Here is a 19,378-nt window from a genome sequence, read left to right as displayed (position 1 = left end):
AAAAAGTTCACAACCCACTCCCCACAAATTTTATCAGGTATTAACAATAAAAAAAAAAAAAAAACTCCAGCATAGAATTTTATTGAACTAAATGTCTGCATGTGCTGGGATCACCAGACTCCTCTACTGTTCATAGAGAAATATTTATTCAACTCATACAGTTTCCCCTGTTCATCCACTCCCACATGTGCAGTGGCTCTGTCCCACTGGGTAACAGTATCAATAGGCCATCTGAGGTTTGTTATTTCTGCCACAGCTAACTGCAGTTTCCATAAATAGAAATGAAAAAAATAAGACAGCAATTTGTGTTACAGTGATAAGTAGATTACCAAACCCGTTGCAGCTGCATGCAGCATGGTCCCAGATTGATTGTTAATCTGACTGAATCGCTGACATTAAATCATCTGGGAAAAGGAAAAAAAAAAAAATTGAATTTATTTCCTTTAAATTTTTTTTTATTTAGACCAAAAGTGCATCAGTCAACCAAATTACATACAGATTTTTAAGACCAATGCACCAAAAAGATGCCTGATAACATTAACTGTACAGATACATTTCAGAGGAGAGAAATTTTATTTGTGCTCCTACTGTAAATAGAAGCCAATGCCAATCATCATCAAAATGCATTTACCAGTTAATGAAGATACATGTACATACTGCTGGGTCCAAACTGAGGATGTACTAGAAATGTGTATTTTAAGCAAATAAAGTCATTTGAACAGGGAACTAATCAGCTGTATAAGCTTGATTAATAAGCTGAAATGTAGGAAACAGGTTTGATTCATTTATTTACAAAATCACGGTAAAAAGGACACAATGAGGGAAAAAAGGAAACAAGCAACAAATTGCAAGTTTAGTCAATGTGCTTATTAATATTGCTACAGGACAGCAGAAAGGAAAGGCATGCGTGACAAAATCTGAGTCTAATATAACAATCACACTGAAGACACTGAATGATATGACTACTATTGGAGAAAAGAGTCACAAACATGAAAGTTGCTTCCCTGTTGAGAATAAGCCTAAAATGTATTGAATAAATAAAATATGTCAGCCAAAAATCTCTCAAACTGAACAAATCGGAACTACTATGAAGCTCAAGAACGATATCAGCCTGGAATGTGACTATTAAAAATTAATTTCTAGTAGACTAGCCCTGTAATCCACATAACACTCAGGCCTCAGTCTAAAGTAGGGTTTCATTTTAACCAAATCCCAACACACCTGAAAATTTAAAGCAGATCACATCCTGTGTGGCATTTGATTGGAATGAAAACCTGATACTTGTTCCCCTCATGGTACACGGTGCAGCTATGGAGAGTGATAGTCTACTTTGGAAAAACTGTAAAATTTGAAGATTTCCTTTTCTATCAGACAATTTAAGCTCCACATTTTGGGTGTATTAAAAAGTACAAAACAAATAGAAAATATAAGCCCTTACCTCCTTAGATATATGTCATTTAAACCCCTGCCTCTTCATATTACAAGAGTTTTAAAAAAAACCCACAAAGGTAACCTGTGGACACACAAGTAGCACAAATTAATTCAGTGCTTGTTTAATCTACTTCCTGGGAGGTGGCGGGCCAGGGGGAGGAGGTGGAGGTGAAGGAAATGGGTATGGCGGTTGCCCCATGAAGCCCATGAGTGGGGGCTGTGGTGGAGCAAACTGCTGAGCCATCAGGGGCTGCGGTCCCCCTGGTGGTGGAGGAGCCTGGCCAAACTGACCCTGCGGCTGACTCGACTGATCCTGACCTCCACCGCTGCTGGTCTGGCCTCCACTGCGAGAGTTGTAGCCGCTACCGCCGCCGCTGTTGTAGTTCTGGTACTGATCTGAGCCCGAGTTGTAGTTGTTTCTGTGATCCCGGCCTCTGTCCCTGTAGGAGGAAGAAGAGGAGCGGTCTCCGTCGCGAGTGTTGCGGCTATCGCGGGTGTCACGGCTGAAGCCGCTGCGGCTGTCTTTGCCCCCACCGCCTCCAGTGGAGCGCATGCGCCGATCACACTCCTCCTGGTACATCAGGTTAGGGTTGCTGGAGTTACTGCCACGGTAACGCATTCTGCCACCTGAAAAAAACAAATTCACAATCATTCATCATATCCTTTCTTTTCAGGTAAGAAAATATTCTGCTACATTAATCATTATCCAGGTTATCAACCGTGGTAAGATAAGAAACAATAACATACAGCATACTTTATCCCAGAAGTTGGAAAATTCTTGTATTGTAAAAAATCAATGGTAAACCCCCCCCCAAAAAAAAAAAAAAAATCAGGCCATCCAGTACATTTAGGTAGTCAGCTGACTGAATTTTTTAGGAAAACAATATTCCTTAAGCGAGACCTGACCAACTAAAGCAACCCCAACCCACTGGCATGATGGGTGCATCACTTCATGATGGAGGCCTTTTTTTCCCCAATTAGTCTCACTGATCCATACTCACCAGGGTGGGTGGTACTGGACAACTGCTTGCTAGTGCTAATGGCCACGCCCACTTGAAAACTGTCATGATATCAATCCGTTCTGATAGTTAACTGAAATTCTCAGCGCGGCACAGGCCCCAGCGTTCCAGCCGCAAGATGCACCTTCTATTGTAACTATAGATTGATTTGGTAAAACTCAAGTGCTATGGCAAGGGAGAAACAGGATGTCAGGTCAGGGGGAGATGTCATCATCCCCACACTGAGATTGGGTACCAAGCCACAAGAACAACTGGTACGTTGAATGTGAGAGCAACTGACCTGAAAGAGAAGATCATGGCTAATCCCTACTGCGACCATCACTGAAACCAACCAGCTGATCTATACCACAGCAACAGTGATCATCGAGATGCTTGGCTATAAGATGAACAACAACCGTAAGGAGCAGTACCCTCCATGGAGAAGAAGACTTGAGGCCAAGATCAAGGCAGCATGAAGAGAAGTTAGCCAGTTAGTCAGGAAAGTTAGCTTGCCAGTCATCCGATACCCTATTGGGATAATAAGCTGAGTACCTCAAGCAACAGAAACCTGAGAAAGAAGAAGAGCAAGAAAAGAAACCATCATGAAAAGATAGGTCCCTGCACAGCATGTACCACCAGCATAAAGAAGTGACTGATATCGAAAAATCGTACCAATGGCTGGACAAAGCTGGGCGGAAAGACAGCACAGAGGCACTAATCATGGCAGCACAGGAACAAGCCTTAAGCAAATGATTGATAAAGTCTGGGGTCTACCACACGAAGCAAGACCCCAGGTGCAGGGTATGTAGAGATGCCCCTGAGACAATCCAGTACATAACAGCAGGGTGCAAGATGCTAGCAGTCAGCACATACATGGAACATCATAACCAAGTGGCTGGCGTAGTATACAGGAACATCTGTGCTGAGTATGACCTGGAAGTCCCAGGGTTGAAATGGGATATGCCCATTAAGAATGACCAAGCTAAGATCCAGTGGGACTTTCAGATATAGACGGACAAACTAGTGATGGTTAACCAACCGGACATAGTAGTGGTGGACAAGCAGAGGAAGACAGCTGTAGTGATAGACGTAGCAATACCAAGTGACAGCAACATCAAGAAGAAGGAACACAAGAAGCTTGAGAAATACCAAGTGCTGATAGAAGAGCTAGAGAGGATGTGGAAGACACACACAATATTAAGCTGTGGCTTCACCTGTCTGGCCCACTTAACAAATTTGATCTCAACTTACTCATTAAAATCAAACATCTGTTATGTGTGTTTGACTGAGGTATAAAAGAGTGGAACAGTCCTTACCGCCGCCTCCTCCACGGCCTGAGTCCACAAGCTGGAGCAGTTTAGGATTGATTGCTTGGCGTGCTTCCTCCAGCACCCGGACAAGGTCTCGTGCCTGTCGCAGGTTTCCTGGGGTGAAGAAGGTGTAGGCTGTGCCCTTGTTGGTACTGCGGGCCGTACGTCCGATACGATGGACATAATCCTCAGAGGAGCTTGGATAATCATAGTTGATGACGAACTTGACATCCTCCACATCTTGTGGATTAAAACCAATTTAACAGCAAGGGAGAAAGTAAACACATGAGAATCTCAAGAATGGGAAAAGGCTTCTGGAGGAAAAAATTGATTTAATTTTAGTCCAAATGTATAATTTCAATTAAATCTTTTTCATTTGCATTATTAGGAAGATATCTAAACAAATTACTTACCTGCTTATTTAGACACCATGCAAAAATCCACATGACTACTCATCAAATCACATTCAATTATGACCGAAAAGTGGCTTTCATGCTCAACTGATACAAAGTGAGCAAGGTGTTCAGGTGAAACCATGATTGGGATTTGTAAACTTCACATTGTTATTGCTGGTCAGAATGTGCGAGGACAAGGAGTCTGTTTCTCATTACAGAAGATGTGGGGCTCTGACAGCACTGCTGATCAATAAGTCTCCCTTCTCTCCTCCATTGTGACAGAGGGAAGCCATTTAATCAACCATTATCTGCTACATAGGAATAACAATGTGCCGTGATTGAATTGATTTTAATGAGCACTAAGGCAGTACCTGAATGTATGGTGAGCTCGTGGAGGAGTTAGGACAAAGGGGTGGTGAGGTACTTACCCCCTTCATGTTGTTTTTACAAAGGTAGTCAGTCCCCCCTGATCAGTCCTGGTTCACAGGGAGGGGCTGAGGGAGAGGGAGACAGGATTCCTCCCTCACCTTCTGCTCACACCAGCAACGTCAGACGGGAGCAGAACCATAAAATCTCCAGAGACACACACACACACACACACACACACACACACACACACACACACACACACACACACACACATATACACAAACACACACACACATAACGGGTGGTTCTGTTGCTCTCTCGCCGCATTGCAGGCCCCTCCTCAGACCCTGGCCAGGACTGGATCCAGACGAGCCCGTCTAACTCTCTCTCTCCTGTCTGTCTGCTTTTTGGGACGGACCGATGGGCAGACATACAGGAACCTCAGGCTGCTCCCAAGGAAGGCTCGTTGGATTTACAAACTCTGACAATACTGGGCAGGGGGGATCTTTTTTTTTAGTCGAATAAGAGGGGCTGTAATCCCTCTAAAACTAGCGAAGCTTCTACTTTAACATGAATGAGGGGGCAGTGACAGCAGCGCAGATTGTTACAGCTGCCGTGCGCTGCCAAACCCTGAGAGGAGAAGAGGGGAAAAGAGAACAAGGATTCGGTCATGGGAATTTTGGAAAATTAAGACACTTTCACTTATCCCCCCTTCTCAGATTATCCTGTCAACAAATTAGATGTCACACTGTACACCCTAGCCTTCCTTCTAGCCTATCTCAGTGGATCTGATAAAATTCAGCTGTTTTGTTCTACACATATACATCTGCAAAACATAGCAAACTTTAACATTTTGCAGAATAATATCAAGAAAGAACTACACAATTTATCATTTAATGTTTGGAGAAAAAGTGGAATATGTGCAACATCATCAGCAAATTAGTACTGACACCACAAAGGAGACATAAGAAAAGGTGCACAGGAGCATCTGTCCCACACACCCCTCCTTTCAGGCAGCGTGCCAAAGAGCCCCGTTTGAAGGAAGCTTTTAAACTGCAGTAACAAGAAACAGACTATAAACCCAGTGGACCAGAGGGCCTGCAGCCTACATACTGGACAAAATGGTCCATTAGACTGTCAGGTTATTATAGTTAAGGGCGGGTGCTTTAATGCAGACTGCTGATTTATTTCGTTGTTTATCACTATATTCATTGCTATTATTCATTCAGTGTATTATCACATTTGTGGTTAACTGCAATACAACTATAATATGAAACTACTGATATATTATTCTCTGTAAAAACTCCTGTAACTATAATGTGCTTACTTTCTGTTTAACAGAGAGTCCACATTAATAAGCTAACTAAGATTTACACAATATACCAGGTTAATGTAGACATATTCAACTCCTGCCAAGTTAAATCTTTAAATAAAAATATACCACATGTATGTATTAGATGTACTTAAGGAGCCATGTTTAACCCCATGTTGGTACAGAAAGGTTAAAACATTTTGGAAAAGAGTGCCCCCAAAAAAATTATTTCAAAATAAATGTCACTAGAGCCAAAGTTTTTCTACTTCATCTGTGACCAGAAGTGTCATTACAGTTTTGCATTTTACTTTTTGTTAGGTTCCAAAGTGGATTTGCTCAATGCAGGGTTTTTCTGTCAGAAAATATTTTAGCTTTAGTTACATTTTATTAGTTTAAGTGTTAGTTTTACTCTTTTTAAGTATTATTAACATGGAGTGTGACATTTAAGAAGCTTGGAAGATGTATTACAATACAAACACTGGCTTGCAGTCATGTAAATATCCCATGTCTCAATAAATATCTGTGCCATAGTTTCCTCAGGCTGGCTATGCAGACAAATTTGGCCAACTTGAAAATGACTAAAACTAAGGACATTTCTTGCATAGCTTTATTTTATTTTATTTTAGTTTTGTATGCGCAAAATATAGTTTCAGTTAACTTTTTTTAAAGTTTTTTTTTCAGTTAACTAAAGTTTTAACCTTTATTTTAGCTGACTGTGATGACGTTGACTCATAATAACATACTTAAAAAAAAAAAAAAAAAAACACTAATAAACCTTAATTTTCTTTAAGTGCCAGGAAGCTAACAGATTAAATGTTACACACTAAGACAAACAATGCTACTAGAATGAAGTGCATAAATTGAAAGACAATAAATGTTTAGTTTGCAAAATCTTGGGGACTTTTTGTTATTTTGCACTGGATTTAGTGGATTTAAGTGTTGTATAACAAATAAATACAGTCCTAATAACAAAAAGCTGACATACAGTCACCTGATAGTAATCGTGGGACGGTAATTCAGCAAGAAAATGTATATTTTGTGGTTTGATTGATATTTTCCTACTGTATTAAAGGGTTGTTCTCCAGCTGTCCACTTTCAGGTGGTCTACTTACCTACTTGTAAAAATTATTAGCAAAACAGAGGACCAGTTTAACAGGAACCCACCAACTATAATTGTGTTATTCTTATGCTCTTTCTTACATATATTATATTGTTATTTCTGGAAAAAAATATTATTAAAAGGGACAAATCATAATAAAACAGAAGACACAATTATATGGAATATTATGAACTATTAGGATAGTTAAGATAATAGAAACTATTATGTGATGAGACATACCCAGACCACGAGAGGCAACATCAGTGGCAATCAGAATGGGGGCTTTGCCACTACGAAATTCTGTAGAATGAAATAAAACACTTTAATTAAGAAGAAGAAGAAAATGAAACTGAAGAAGATGATGGAAATTATTAACATTCTATAAAAACCTAGTGACAGGTGAATGGCAGGAAAATAATCTACAAGAAAGACAAGGTAGAAGGTGGCACCACTTTATTCTCACCTGTAAGTACCCAGTCTCTTTCAGGCTGGCTCTTGTCTCCATGAATACACATGGCTGGCCACCTAGAAAACAAAAACACATTTAAGTGGCAAGTTTAGTTCACACAGTGAACACCTTCAGTCTATCAAATATTAAATATTTCTCCTTGAAATACTTTATCGTATGATAAGAGACAGTAATTCCTCACCCATCACGCCTCATCCTCCGTGTAAGATCATCACAGCGTTTCTTAGTCTCCACAAAGATGATGGTTTTGTTCTCTTTTTCAGCCATTATCTCCTCCATCAGCTGAATAAGTCTGTCAACAAAGAAAGTACTCAGTTTTAACCTAAAATTAAAGATGATAACATGCCATTTTGCTGTAGCCATATTTTTCCTGTTGGCTTTCTTTACTTGTTGTCCTTTTCAGTCTCCATGCAGACATCGACTATTTGCAGGATGTTGTGGTTGGCACTGAGCTCCAGAGCGCCGATATTAATCTGGGTGTATTCCCTCAGGAAGTCCTCAGCAAGCTGTCGAACCTCTTTTGGCCAGGTTGCGCTCCACATCAAAGTCTGTCTGTCAGGCTAATAGACAGAGAAAGAAACGATCATTTTAACTGAAGCACTTCTGCGATAGGGTTATCCACAATCACTTCTAAATGGTAAACTAACTGAGCCTCAGTCCTACCCGAATTTGATCTACTATCTTGCGAATCTGGGGTTCAAAGCCCATGTCCAACATGCGGTCAGCCTCATCCAGCACTAGGTAGGTGCAGCGGCGCAGGTTGGTCTTCCCTGCTTCCAAGAAATCAATGAGGCGACCAGGTGTGGCAATGCAGATCTCAACACCTAGAATCACCAAATCATGATCACCAGAAAAAATAAGTGATACACATCGTGTAAGATGCTCAGACAGGGTAACAGTCAATGCTTGTGTTGATTGTACATGTATAATACTCTCTTTATGAACATATCTCTGAACCTCACAGACAAAGAAAATACTAAAAAATCGGGGTTGGAATATACCGAACAGAACATTTCATAGACTTCTTGGATTTTCAATAATCCATTCCAAGTCCTTATCTACAACCATACCCACCCCGTTCAAGGTCTCGAATCTGCGGTCCTTTCGGCGCACCACCGTAGACACAGGTGCTTTTGATACGGGAAGACTTCCCATAGTCATACGCAACCTGTTGTACCTGCTGGGCCAACTCTCTGGTAGGGGCGAGCACCAAGCACTATGAAGAGAGGAGAATGAGGAATAAGGAAATTTACAGAGTGACAGAAGACCCGCACTAAGATCATACGATTTAATTCTGCCTGGTATCACATCACACACTAAGTTTGAACTCACAATTGGACCATCTCCCCTCTCCAGATAAGGCTGGTGGTTGATGTGTACAATAGCTGGAAGAAGGTACTGCAGGAAAAAAAAAAGCAAAATACAGTTAGTTTCTATACTACAAAAATAAATACATAAAGCAGTAAAATGCCCCTTTGAATCTATTTTAAAATAAACACAAAAATAATTCTCTTGCTCCTTCTGCAGTTAACCTAGCAACATGTGCTAAGTAAACAAATTATTATTTTACAATAAATCCTTAAAAACTGCGTCATGTCCAATTCTTACAGCCAGTGTCTTTCCTGAGCCAGTCTGTGCAATCCCCACCATATCCCTGCCACTCAGGGCCACAGGAAAACCCTGGGACTGGATTGCTGTGGGCTCCTTAAAGTTCTGCTGCATTAACACATCCATCACGTACTCTGTCAGTAAAAAGGAGGGAGACAATCAACAAAAAGCCTGGCAGATTAATTTCTGACTTTCTTTCTTTCCTTCCATCAGAAGACTAAGAGAAAACATTGTGTGTGCAAGTATGCCTGCAGTATGTGTAACAAAACTTTTACTCAGAGCCTCAAAATAAAATTGTGACATTTTTAAGTACTTGGATATTTGAGTGAGTGTAAGAATAATTTGCTGTATTTGCTAATGCTTCCTAGAAATGATCTGTACCAGCAGTTTCTGAAACATATTTTTTACTTACGAGGAAACTGCGCCTGGTGAAAAGCAGTGACAGGCTTTGGACAGCCAGAGCCTCTGATCGTGATCTCCTTCCTTTTGCGGAAGTCTTCCACTTCATACTGGACATGCCAACAAGAGGGAAAGAAAATTGTACACGAGGGGATGATGTGTAAATCAGTCACATTTTTCACAGTATGTTCTCAAGTTCTACCAAAGAATTGCAATTATCAGGTGACATGAAATTAAACAGGATTGTGCTTAACTTTTATTGTTTTTATTATATGTTTCCATCCTCACACAAGCACAGGGACTGTTTAAAACATAACTGATTACTAATAATGCCCTCAGGTCCAAAGTCATCATCACCTTACTGATGTAGAAAGATAAGCAAAGATTCACCTGACTCAAGCGTTGCACCTCAGGATGCTCAGCATAGAAGTTCTTCTCAAATTTTGGCAGCTCATCCAGGTTCCACCGCTTCTTTCGAAGACGTTCACCTGGATTCCCAAATTTCATTGGCGGAGGTCCACCACGACCACTCATGGCCCCAAAACGTGGCCTGAAAGATAAGAGCAAAGAGATAAAGAGCAATGAAGACTCAGCACAACAGACAGCAGCAAATGGTCAACTGTTGAACTAATACTGCAGTTATTATATGGATCAACGTATTTATGGCATAATAAAAATGCACATACTTCTCTGCAATTTGATTATTATTATGATTATTAAGTCTAAAGTGCCAATCCTGCATTAATCCACAAGACTGGCTGCACTACACCAGTCAATCAATGCGTTGTTGTGCTCGGTTAACATAACCTAAAGTTTTAGGTTTATTTTAAGACAGCTTCTCGTATTTTTAATTTGTAAGAGAAATTATGTAATAACTGCAGCAGACACAAGCCTAGCGTTATAATGTTCACATTTTAGATGTGCAAACACCACCGAAAGTGTGCTAGCAAGTAGTCTGATGACCAAAAATAATAAGTCCTGCAGACACGTTTGTATTTACCTAGACAACGACAAATCTTGCACTGTGACACTTCTACAAAAAAGTAACAACCTCCTGACCTCACCTTTAGCGCCATAATTTTTCTAAATAATAAAACTAGATGTTAAAATTAGTAGACAGCCTTATGTAGTAGTCCCTCGAGATTTATACAGCGGACATTTTTAAGCAACTGCTACATTTACATAAATGCACTATCAATGCTGACGCTGTGCAATCATTGATTAGTAAGTAGCAACAAAGTGAAGAAAATATTAAAGAAGCCTTTGGTGTTGCCTTTATCGGCTTTGAGTCTGGAGGAAAAAGAAAAAAAAAAAAGAAGAAGAAACAGGGCCTTAGGTCAAACTTCCTCTGAAGTCCAGACGTGTAAAGCCAGATGTGTATTAAATGTGTTGCTTTCGCATGAACTAAAACTCACCTGTCTCGTCCTCGGTCCCTGTCTCTATCTCCATAAGATGAGCCCCCTCTCATTTTTTCCCTTTCTGTTGTTTGTTATGCTAGCTTTGACGCCAAACAGCGGTTTGTTTTGCTCGGTGATAAACGGCAAAAAATAAGCGTAATTTACGCGAGCAAAGACACAGAATTTCGCAGCTTTCGGCTATACGTTCATTAGACAATAATTGCGCTAAAATAAAGGTTTTATCACGCAATAATTGTATGTGTCACGTAGCTAAACGGCTAGCTGGCTTGTTCCCTCCCTGCCCTCTTTATCGACGTGACTTAAGCTAGTAAGTTTTCGTAGTTCGTGTAGAACGAACAGGTACTATGTACGCATATTCACTAAGTCGTAATGGTGAATATGATTTGTGTAAACAATGGCGCTTCTTAACAACTGTGTGGCGTCAAGACGTTGGACCTTATTTTACGGTGAAACAGCAAAGTAAGATAGAAGGACCTTGAGATGATCTTCGCAAATAAGTTCAAAAATGCTGTTTTGAAACAAATCTCACACTTTTAACGAGACTCTCAAGCGACAAGAAGAATATAGGGACTCTGTAAGTCAGCAGTAGATGGCGGTAATGCTTCACTTGGTGCATCCGACATTAAAACGACGAAGAAGAAAGTCTTCCAGGAAGTCAAAGCCGATGGATGAAACAGATGCATAGCGTGTGTTAATAAGCGATACTAATATGAAGTTTTTGCTCTTAATGATATCCAGTTTAAAGCTGACCTAGCCTGAAGAAATGCCTTTGTTCATTCAAAATAAACCGGTTGACCGCATAAGATCGACAGCGGAATTGTTCGACAAAAATCCACAATTACAGGTTTGTTTACACAAAGCGTGGCTGCTGTAGTTAGCGCATCTTCTTTATTCAGTAGGAACCGTCTTTAAATGGTTATTTTAACAGAATCGCAGTTGGTAAATAATATAGTAGGTTTAATTGCCTTCAAAGTAACTAAGTAGTGAGTGGCTGTAAATCTGTGCCACCCATGACAGCTGGAGCCTTTCCCAGCTGTCACAGGTACAGCCTGGACGGGTCACCAGCCTGTCGCAGGGTTAACAGAGAGAGAGACAGACAGCCATTCACACCTAGGGCCAATTTAGAATCACCAATTAACCTAACCCCACTAACTGCATGTCTTTGGACTGTGGAGTACCCGGAGAAAACCCACGCAAACACGGGAAGAACATGCAAACGCCACACGGCAAGGGCCAGGCCAGATGGTGGATTCAAATCCAGGACCTTCTTGCTGTGAGGCTGCAGTGTTGACCACCGTGCTGTCCGTAAATTAAACTTACCAAGTTACACAGGGAAATGGGAATGAATTAATCAGAACAGCTGAATGTGTTGTGGATGTTTGAGATAGGTCTTGTCCTGGATGACCTCTGGATCTATCTGGTAGCCTAATTCATTTAATCTAAAGTGTAAAGATAAAGATAATAATCTTCCTTTACATTTCTATGACAGCTAAAAAATTAGTTTTAGGAAATGAAATATGAAATTCTTTCATATTTAAAGCAACATAAGGGCCTGACTTAGAAATTGTTTTCCTAACTTTGTAAAGAAAAATATGACAATATAAATTTAGTAAATTTGGATTTATTAGTAAAAGACTGGGACCAAAAATACATTATATTACAGGAAGTGCAATATAAGCTACCCAACAAATGTTATCGAATGTAACTGCTAGCAACTGGTGCAAACCTGCTGATGAACATCATAGTAATAGACTGAACTGTCATCACCAATAACTGATCCAGCTTTATGAGTCAGGATCAGACCAATATCCAGGTCAAATATTGGATCAGTTTGTCTCTACCTTCTTATGTTTCACAAATAAAATTCAATAGACTGCCAGAGTTTACACTAAATATGCTATTAATACTAATAATGAAAAATACTTTAAAGATAGTCTTTTCTGTGTGGCATCACTTTGAAACATTTTGCTATTATGTCACAGGAAAATGCGAGAACATTTCGCTCTAAGCCGCGTGTTGATGTCGATCCAAAGTGCCTCCTTTATGTCCAACAGAGGGAGTTTGCTGCAACAACACCAGCAGACAGTAAGTAACAGATCACTTCAACATAAGGCTGTATCCACACTGATACACAGGAATTTTAAAATGTGAGAGTTTTATGTTTTCGCCTTTCCCTCACACCACTCTGGTGTTTTAGTGGAGACCAGTGGAAATGCAGTCGAACCCATTTTAGTTTGAAAACTCGAGGATTATGTTTTGGGCTGGGCAAGCAGAAACAGAGGCTACTGAAAAAGAAGACACAGACACCCATGTGCACCTCCCAGTTTAGTCATATCAGTTGCAAAAACGAAGCTGAAGCGTTACAGCTAGGCTCTCATACATTTTGTGATTTCACTCCTTTTGTGTGGGCACTTGACTTTCATTGGCAAAGCTTCCTCTAGTGATGGATAAAGCACTCAGTTCCCACTCTTATATGCAGGAGTATGTTTTCTGCCACTGTGGCTGCCTTATATTCATGTGTTGCTGCTCAGTCAACCCTCTCAGTGTTGAAACTCCTGGCTTCATCGTGTTGACTGGTTGCTTTAGAAGAAAAAAGTATTTTCTTATGAAAAGCTGGACAAATGCATCCTTTGCAGACTGGTGTCACATCCCGACTTTAACAGTGCATCTGCTCTTTTCCTGTGTCTTTATATTTCGATATCATGTTGTACAACAACCTTAGGCAAGCAGCCAGCAACAGAAACCTTAGTATTCTGAAATGGAGTCTGACCACAGAAAAGATTTTGGATCAAGAATTATTATAAGCATGACTCTGCTTTTATTTATTTATGAACTATTTGGTACAAAATTCAGCATTTTGGTATGCTTGCTTGGTCTTCCAGACTGAACACGTGGACTGTAACATTAATATCCTTTATTGTCTTATCTGTCACAGATTATGTTTCAGTCATTGGATCCGATGATGCCACCACCTGCCATTTGGTCGTGCTGCGGCACACTGGTGAAATTTCTTTTACCACATTTATGCTGTGTGCCTTAGTATTAAATTATGAAATTCTATCTTTAATGTGTTTAATAATTCCCCTTTATTATCTCTTAGGAAGTGGAGCTGTTTGCCTCGCTCACTGCGACGGTTCCAACACTTGGTCTGAAGTGCCACTCCTCGTGAAAACGGTCACGTCACTGAGTGATGCCTGTAAGGAGGGCAGGTATGACACACACATAAACATGCAGGTTCTTCAATGAATTCATTTATTTATTTCCATTTCTCCTCTCCTTTCCATTATGCAGACTTGAGCTCCATCTTGTCGGGGGATTTAACGACGACTCAAAAACATCCCATAAACTCAGCCTTAATATACTGGGTATAATCCTTAAAAGCTACTTCATGTTGCACTGCAGTGTTATCCAGACAGCAGCTGAACTTGCAAAACTTAACTGGCTCTTTATCACTTCACAGCAGCGTTCCAGGTACACAAGGAAGATATTCATCTGGAAACATGCTGTGTCACAGGTAACTTTGATATTTGTTTTAACTGTTTAATATCGTTTAGAAATACTCTACAAGTCATCCGTTGCCCTAATCACGCCTTCGGTTCGCTGTTGTAGAAATGAATGACGTGGTTGTTAATGGAACTCACAGACCTGTAGTGTATGGAATTGGTAAGTGAGACTGTTACAGAACAGGATCCAATGCTCTGTGGTATTTGGCCTTTAATATGTTGCCTTTTTGTTTCTGCACAGGCGTAAACATTAAAATGGGGGATGTGTTCCCTGCCTCGTTCCCTCATAAAGGGCCTGCGGAGGAGCTGAGGTCAGCACGGACCTTCACTGGAGGAGAGGTGCTCTGGGACTATAGCATGCTGTTTTTTGTTTGTTTGTTTGTTTTTTTGGGGGGGGGGTAAAATGCATGTTTGTATATATACAATTTTCACATGGATGCTACCTAATATTTAATCATTTTGCTGCTTTTGAAATGTCATATCATCACTGAATTTTCTTTCTGATCAGTACTTACTGAAGTGACTTAAAAATGTAATCCCCAAGTGGATGCTTTGATTGTCTTCTTAATTGTACAATTTTTAAGCCTTGAAATCATTTTTATGTCCCCTTTATGGAAACAGAAGTCTTACTGAATAAAATAATGACCCTTTGCAGATGACTGGCATATATGACTCAAGTCGGGGACTTGTTAAAATTGGCCCATGCAAATGGTCTGAGAATCTAGATCTTGCCTTTTGGTTGTCACAGAATGACGACACAATTTTAAAGGTAATGTTAACTTGAAGTAAGTGGCTTTTTAAAAGATCAACTATTTTTTTCAATTATTAACCAGTGCAACAAAGCTTTTTCCTCATGACTTTGGTATTTTTTCCCTTTATCTAGTACCTGTCCACCTCTCCAAGGGCTGAGCCGCCACACTTTGTCCAGCACATGAAGTCCACCATTCAGTTCCTTTTAGACCACCCGAACTCTGAAAGCCTGTTCCCAGGGGGTCAACCGCAGCTCTACCACAGAACGGAGATGGGGGACTGGGAGAGGGTTGTCCAGTAATAGAGTCTGACTCTTGTCTCTCACTGAACATTAACCTGGTAGCTGTTTTTGCCTCTCAGCTCAGTGGGATGCACTGTGACCTTTTCATCCAATTTCTGTTCTTTGTTTATTGTGTCTTACCATGGAGCTTACCTTCACCTTGAACATACATCTGTTGAGTAGATCTCCTGGCTCATCTGGCTGGACCAGTGGAATGAGTCGAGGCAGTGTGTTTGTTCATGCCTCTTACAGCTTTTCCCAATCTCAGGACTTCGTATGAAGTCTGTCGTATTGCAGCTAGTTGAGGATGATGTCCCGCTGCTTCTCTATTTTGATTTATAAAGGAAATAATTAACAGTTTTGTCTCACTAGGTGTTCAAGTGCTGAACCTTTCCTGGTCATGGGTTCAGTTTATGTTTGGCACAGTGACACAGTCAGTTGTTTCAAGCTCTGATTGATTTTCTCCTCAGCCAAAGTCAGAAAACAGTGTACATACATCAATATAGAAACTAGGGTTTAATTCCGGGATCCGGGATTCCCGGGAAATGCGATCAGAACCATTTCCCGTTTCCCGGGAAACGTTAGACGGGAAACCGGGAAAAAAGTCGCGCGCGTCGATTTGACTTTCAGAAAGAAAAGAAAGCTTCAGAATGTTAAATTTAAGGAAATATTGAGAGAAGGGTTCGTTTAATGCGAAAAGCATTACTCTTCATTTCAGGCACGTTCAGCCTCCGTTTAAGGCTTCAGCCTTCATCTCAAGCGTTTTAATAGAGGTATTACACAGTTGTACTTTTTTCCTCTTTAATTTGTTGAAATCGTAGGCAATCGAGTGTTTCTTTTCCTCGTTTGCAGCTGCTTACTAACAATCATGAATTAGGATGCGGGCCTAATGTGTGAAGAAATTATCATGAAATAGATTGCTTTAACATATTTCGCTTTTAAAATGGAGTTGAGTAAAATGTATATTTTTTAGGCTATAAGGATTGGCCAGTTTTTCAAAAGACGATTCACAGCGAACCTACTTTAACCCTCAGACACAGTGTTATAAATTTGCTGTTGCCAGAATGGCAATGACCAAGTCGTAGTGCATTACTCAAGGCCCTGTGTTATGCCATATTATAGTGTAGTACGGTAGTTAACTTTTCAATGACTATTACAGCGTTCCACTGGTGGAGATATAGCGCAACAGATGTCGCCACGACAGCATGGCTGAGCCTTTATCAATGCTGTGTGGAGATGAACCGTATTGTTTTGCACCAGCAGTTGTAAAATATCTTGGTATAATTCCATGTACAATGGAGGAATATTCGAATTATATTTGTTAAGGGAGTGTTGAGGAACGATACAACACCGCATAGCTCGAGCACTCCAATGTCGAGATGTAGGTTTTATTGCATTAATCAAGACGACGTTGCCCCCTACTGGGCATAACAGGACATAGCTGGAAAGCTACCTCTACAATATCACAATAGGTTAAGGCCGACACAGGCTACAGAAGGCCTAATTAAAATAAAAAAATAAATAAACTTTTTCCCGGGATTCCCGGGAAATGGCTCGTCATTTCCCGGGATTTAATTCATGTCATTTTCGGGAAAAATATTAAACCCTAATAGAAACATACTTTGGAAACCTGGATACAATCTTTGGTTGCAGGTTAAATGTATTTGTTGCTCTGCTGGTAAAGAACAATTACAGAAGGCAAATGTTTATTTTGATGAATGATTAAGTTTTTCGGTTTAATAGTTAAAGTTTATTTTTCTTCTAAAAGTGCACCTTCCTGATGAGATATATTTTATCATGAACTATATTGTTTTTTTGTACATTTGGCTAAGAATGTGTTTGCTTTACAAACTGCATGTGCACATGTGTATGGTAGTCTTCTGCATTGTGGATTGTTGTTGAATGAAACAAAATGTGGTTTTCCTAGTTTTTCCAGATTAAAATATAATTCATGGCCTTTTCATCAGTTATGTTATTTGGTTTTAAGGTGCTTAAAGAATTCAGTGTAACTTGTTGCGACTTCTGCAAATACTGTATTTGATGCTAAATAAATGTAAATGGTGAAATCTCCTTTGAAATACTTGTTATTCTCAATGTTCAAAGTGAAAATTTATATTTTTGGTTCATGATTTTCATGGGCTTGGTCCATTTGAAAATGCATAATTGGTCTATATTGTGGGTGTGACAAGTCTTCAGTCTGTTTCAGAGAGGCTTAAAACTATTCACACATCCCATTCACCCCTGTAATCAATTTAGAATCACCAGTTACCCTAACCCTACTAACTGCATGTCTTTGGACTGTGGGGGGAAGCCCGAGAACCCACGCAGACACGGGGAGAACATGCAAACTCCACACAGAAAGGCCCAGGCCAGATGGTGGATTTGGACACAGGACCTTCTTACTGTGAGAAAACAGTGCTGACTACTGTGCTGCGCCATTACAGGACATTCTATCCCTACATGATGAGGCTCCTGCAGATGTGCTGAGACTTTATTCCAGCAGTCCACCCCTGTGTTCTGATCATTGACCTTTTCCATGCTCTCATTTTAAATCCAGAGGTGACCACGCTTTGGAGGTTGTAGCACCTAAATTTTGGAACAGCCTTCCTCTTTCCATCAGGTCAGTTAAATCAGTGCTTCGTTTTAATTTCACTTTAGCTTTTCCTGAAACATTCACCCTTTACTTTGGCTTACACAGTAGGTTCTTTGCCTGTGTATGTATGCATGTTTGAATGTTTTGTATGTACTGTATTCTGGATTATATACAGTTATTAGATTTTTGTAAATCCAAATTGCAAAGCATTTTGTTACAGTGCCTTAAAAAGTGCTATACAGATAAAGTTATTATCACTGCTTTAAGAACTGATGAACTGGGGGCTGACATACACCAGATATTAATTTAAGGCAAATAAATCAGTATTAAATAATTAAAGAACAAGAAATTATAAAGGAACTCCACAATGCTGCTGTCAAATGTGTCAAATGTTTGACTCATCTTGGTCATATTGGTCGTATATTTTGGGTGCAAATATTGTACTTTGTTCTCCAAGCTATTTATTTTAAACATTTCGTTACTTACTCTTTTTTGCAAATTTTAAAGATGCTAATAATTCTGCATTATTGTTATAATAGACCGAGTTACTGAAGGAAGTTTCAAATATACTCATGGTATATGTTTGCTCTTACCATCTTTACATTTATTTGCCTTAGAAATCTGTCTTAGACTGGAAAATAAACATAAATGATTAATGACACAGAAGCACATGTTTGGTGTCAGCTAAGAACAGTGTTCGTTCTGGGTATGTCTCTATCACTAACAGATTATCAATAACAGATTGATAAGCTTTTTATATGAAAACCTGAGCTTAAGAAGAGAGAGTCAGTACTTCATTTCATGTCCAGTACCACACTGGGCATGGTATGCAGTTCTGACCCGGATTAATCTGTAAACTGTGTGAAAATGGCTAATTAAATTTAATAATTGACTCCTTATTCCATCGTGTTGTGTAAAAATTCCTGTTCGATAAACGAACACGCCGAAACCTGGGAGGAATAAGCTGATAGCAGGTTTCTTCACTACCCAGTCATATATTTAAAATTGTTTTGTATACCAGCTTTCTGCACTGATCAAATATTCTGATTTCCCATGATTACCCCCTTATTGTTTTTGTCTCCCCTATTTGACACCGGTTTAAAAACACAGACTCGCCCCTGTCTTGTTATTATTCTTAAAGTCATCAGAGTGAAAAGTGTGATTTTTAATTTGCAACCGCAACATAGCCTAACAGAACATTTAAGTTTAAAGTGGATTCATGTAGGTTTTGCTCCTCAGAGGCTGAATCTATTAGTCACGTATAACACACCTTTATTAACGTAACCCGGATGTCTAAATTTTGTTTTTGCACATTTTAAAGATACTAATAATTCTGACACATTCCTGTGGCCGTGTGAGGCGTCTCAGCCCCGCCCCTTCAACGCTACTTATTTATGTATTTGTTTTACGTAATAAAGGGGCGTAATAGGAAACGACTCTGGCT

The 19,378-nt window shown here is 39.9% G+C and overlaps 2 protein-coding genes across 2 annotated transcripts; one reads left to right on the top strand and one right to left on the bottom strand.

Moving 5' to 3' along the window:
* Window positions 1-764: 764 nt before the first annotated feature.
* LOC115781685 (probable ATP-dependent RNA helicase DDX17) lies at window positions 765-11,127 on the bottom strand. The gene is made up of 13 exons (XM_030731486.1): window positions 10,806-11,127; window positions 9,781-9,940; window positions 9,404-9,500; window positions 8,992-9,125; window positions 8,716-8,781; window positions 8,458-8,599; window positions 8,047-8,207; window positions 7,771-7,943; window positions 7,565-7,675; window positions 7,378-7,439; window positions 7,155-7,214; window positions 3,746-3,979; window positions 765-2,058 (listed from the first exon to the last, which is right to left on the bottom strand). The coding sequence occupies exons 1-13, from the start codon at window positions 10,856-10,858 to the stop codon at window positions 1,559-1,561; spliced, it is 1,953 nt and encodes a 650-aa protein (XP_030587346.1). The 5' UTR covers window positions 10,859-11,127; the 3' UTR covers window positions 765-1,558.
* Window positions 11,128-11,147: 20 nt separating this feature from the next.
* Window positions 11,148-15,975, top strand: ntan1 (N-terminal asparagine amidase). Its single transcript, XM_030731501.1, has 10 exons — window positions 11,148-11,652; window positions 12,791-12,893; window positions 13,744-13,809; window positions 13,909-14,017; window positions 14,100-14,173; window positions 14,269-14,322; window positions 14,418-14,471; window positions 14,553-14,650; window positions 14,967-15,080; window positions 15,195-15,975. The coding sequence occupies exons 1-10, from the start codon at window positions 11,572-11,574 to the stop codon at window positions 15,360-15,362; spliced, it is 921 nt and encodes a 306-aa protein (XP_030587361.1). The 5' UTR covers window positions 11,148-11,571; the 3' UTR covers window positions 15,363-15,975.
* The last annotated feature ends 3,403 nt before the right edge of the window (window positions 15,976-19,378 follow it).

Source organism: Archocentrus centrarchus, chromosome 1, assembly GCF_007364275.1.
Source record: "Archocentrus centrarchus isolate MPI-CPG fArcCen1 chromosome 1, fArcCen1, whole genome shotgun sequence".
Lineage (NCBI taxonomy): Eukaryota > Metazoa > Chordata > Actinopteri > Cichliformes > Cichlidae > Archocentrus > Archocentrus centrarchus.
The sequence above is the reverse complement of the archived record's forward strand: the minus strand, read 5'-3'. Positions and strand labels throughout refer to the sequence as shown.

Coding starts and splice junctions, on each gene's coding strand:
- LOC115781685 (XM_030731486.1), bottom strand. CDS start 10,858: ATGAGAGGGGGCTCATCTTATGGAGATAGAGACAGGGACCGAGGACGA. Junction 9,941..10,805: donor AGGGACCGAGGACGAGACAG/GTGAGTTTTAGT, acceptor CTTATCTTTCAG/GCCACGTTTTGGGGCCATGA. Junction 9,126..9,403: donor TCACCAGGCGCAGTTTCCTC/GTAAGTAAAAAA, acceptor TTTTACTGACAG/AGTACGTGATGGATGTGTTA.
- ntan1 (XM_030731501.1), top strand. CDS start 11,572: ATGCCTTTGTTCATTCAAAATAAACCGGTTGACCGCATAAGATCGACA. Junction 11,653..12,790: donor ACAAAAATCCACAATTACAG/GTTTGTTTACAC, acceptor ATTATGTCACAG/GAAAATGCGAGAACATTTCG. Junction 14,651..14,966: donor GGACCTTCACTGGAGGAGAG/GTGCTCTGGGAC, acceptor GACCCTTTGCAG/ATGACTGGCATATATGACTC.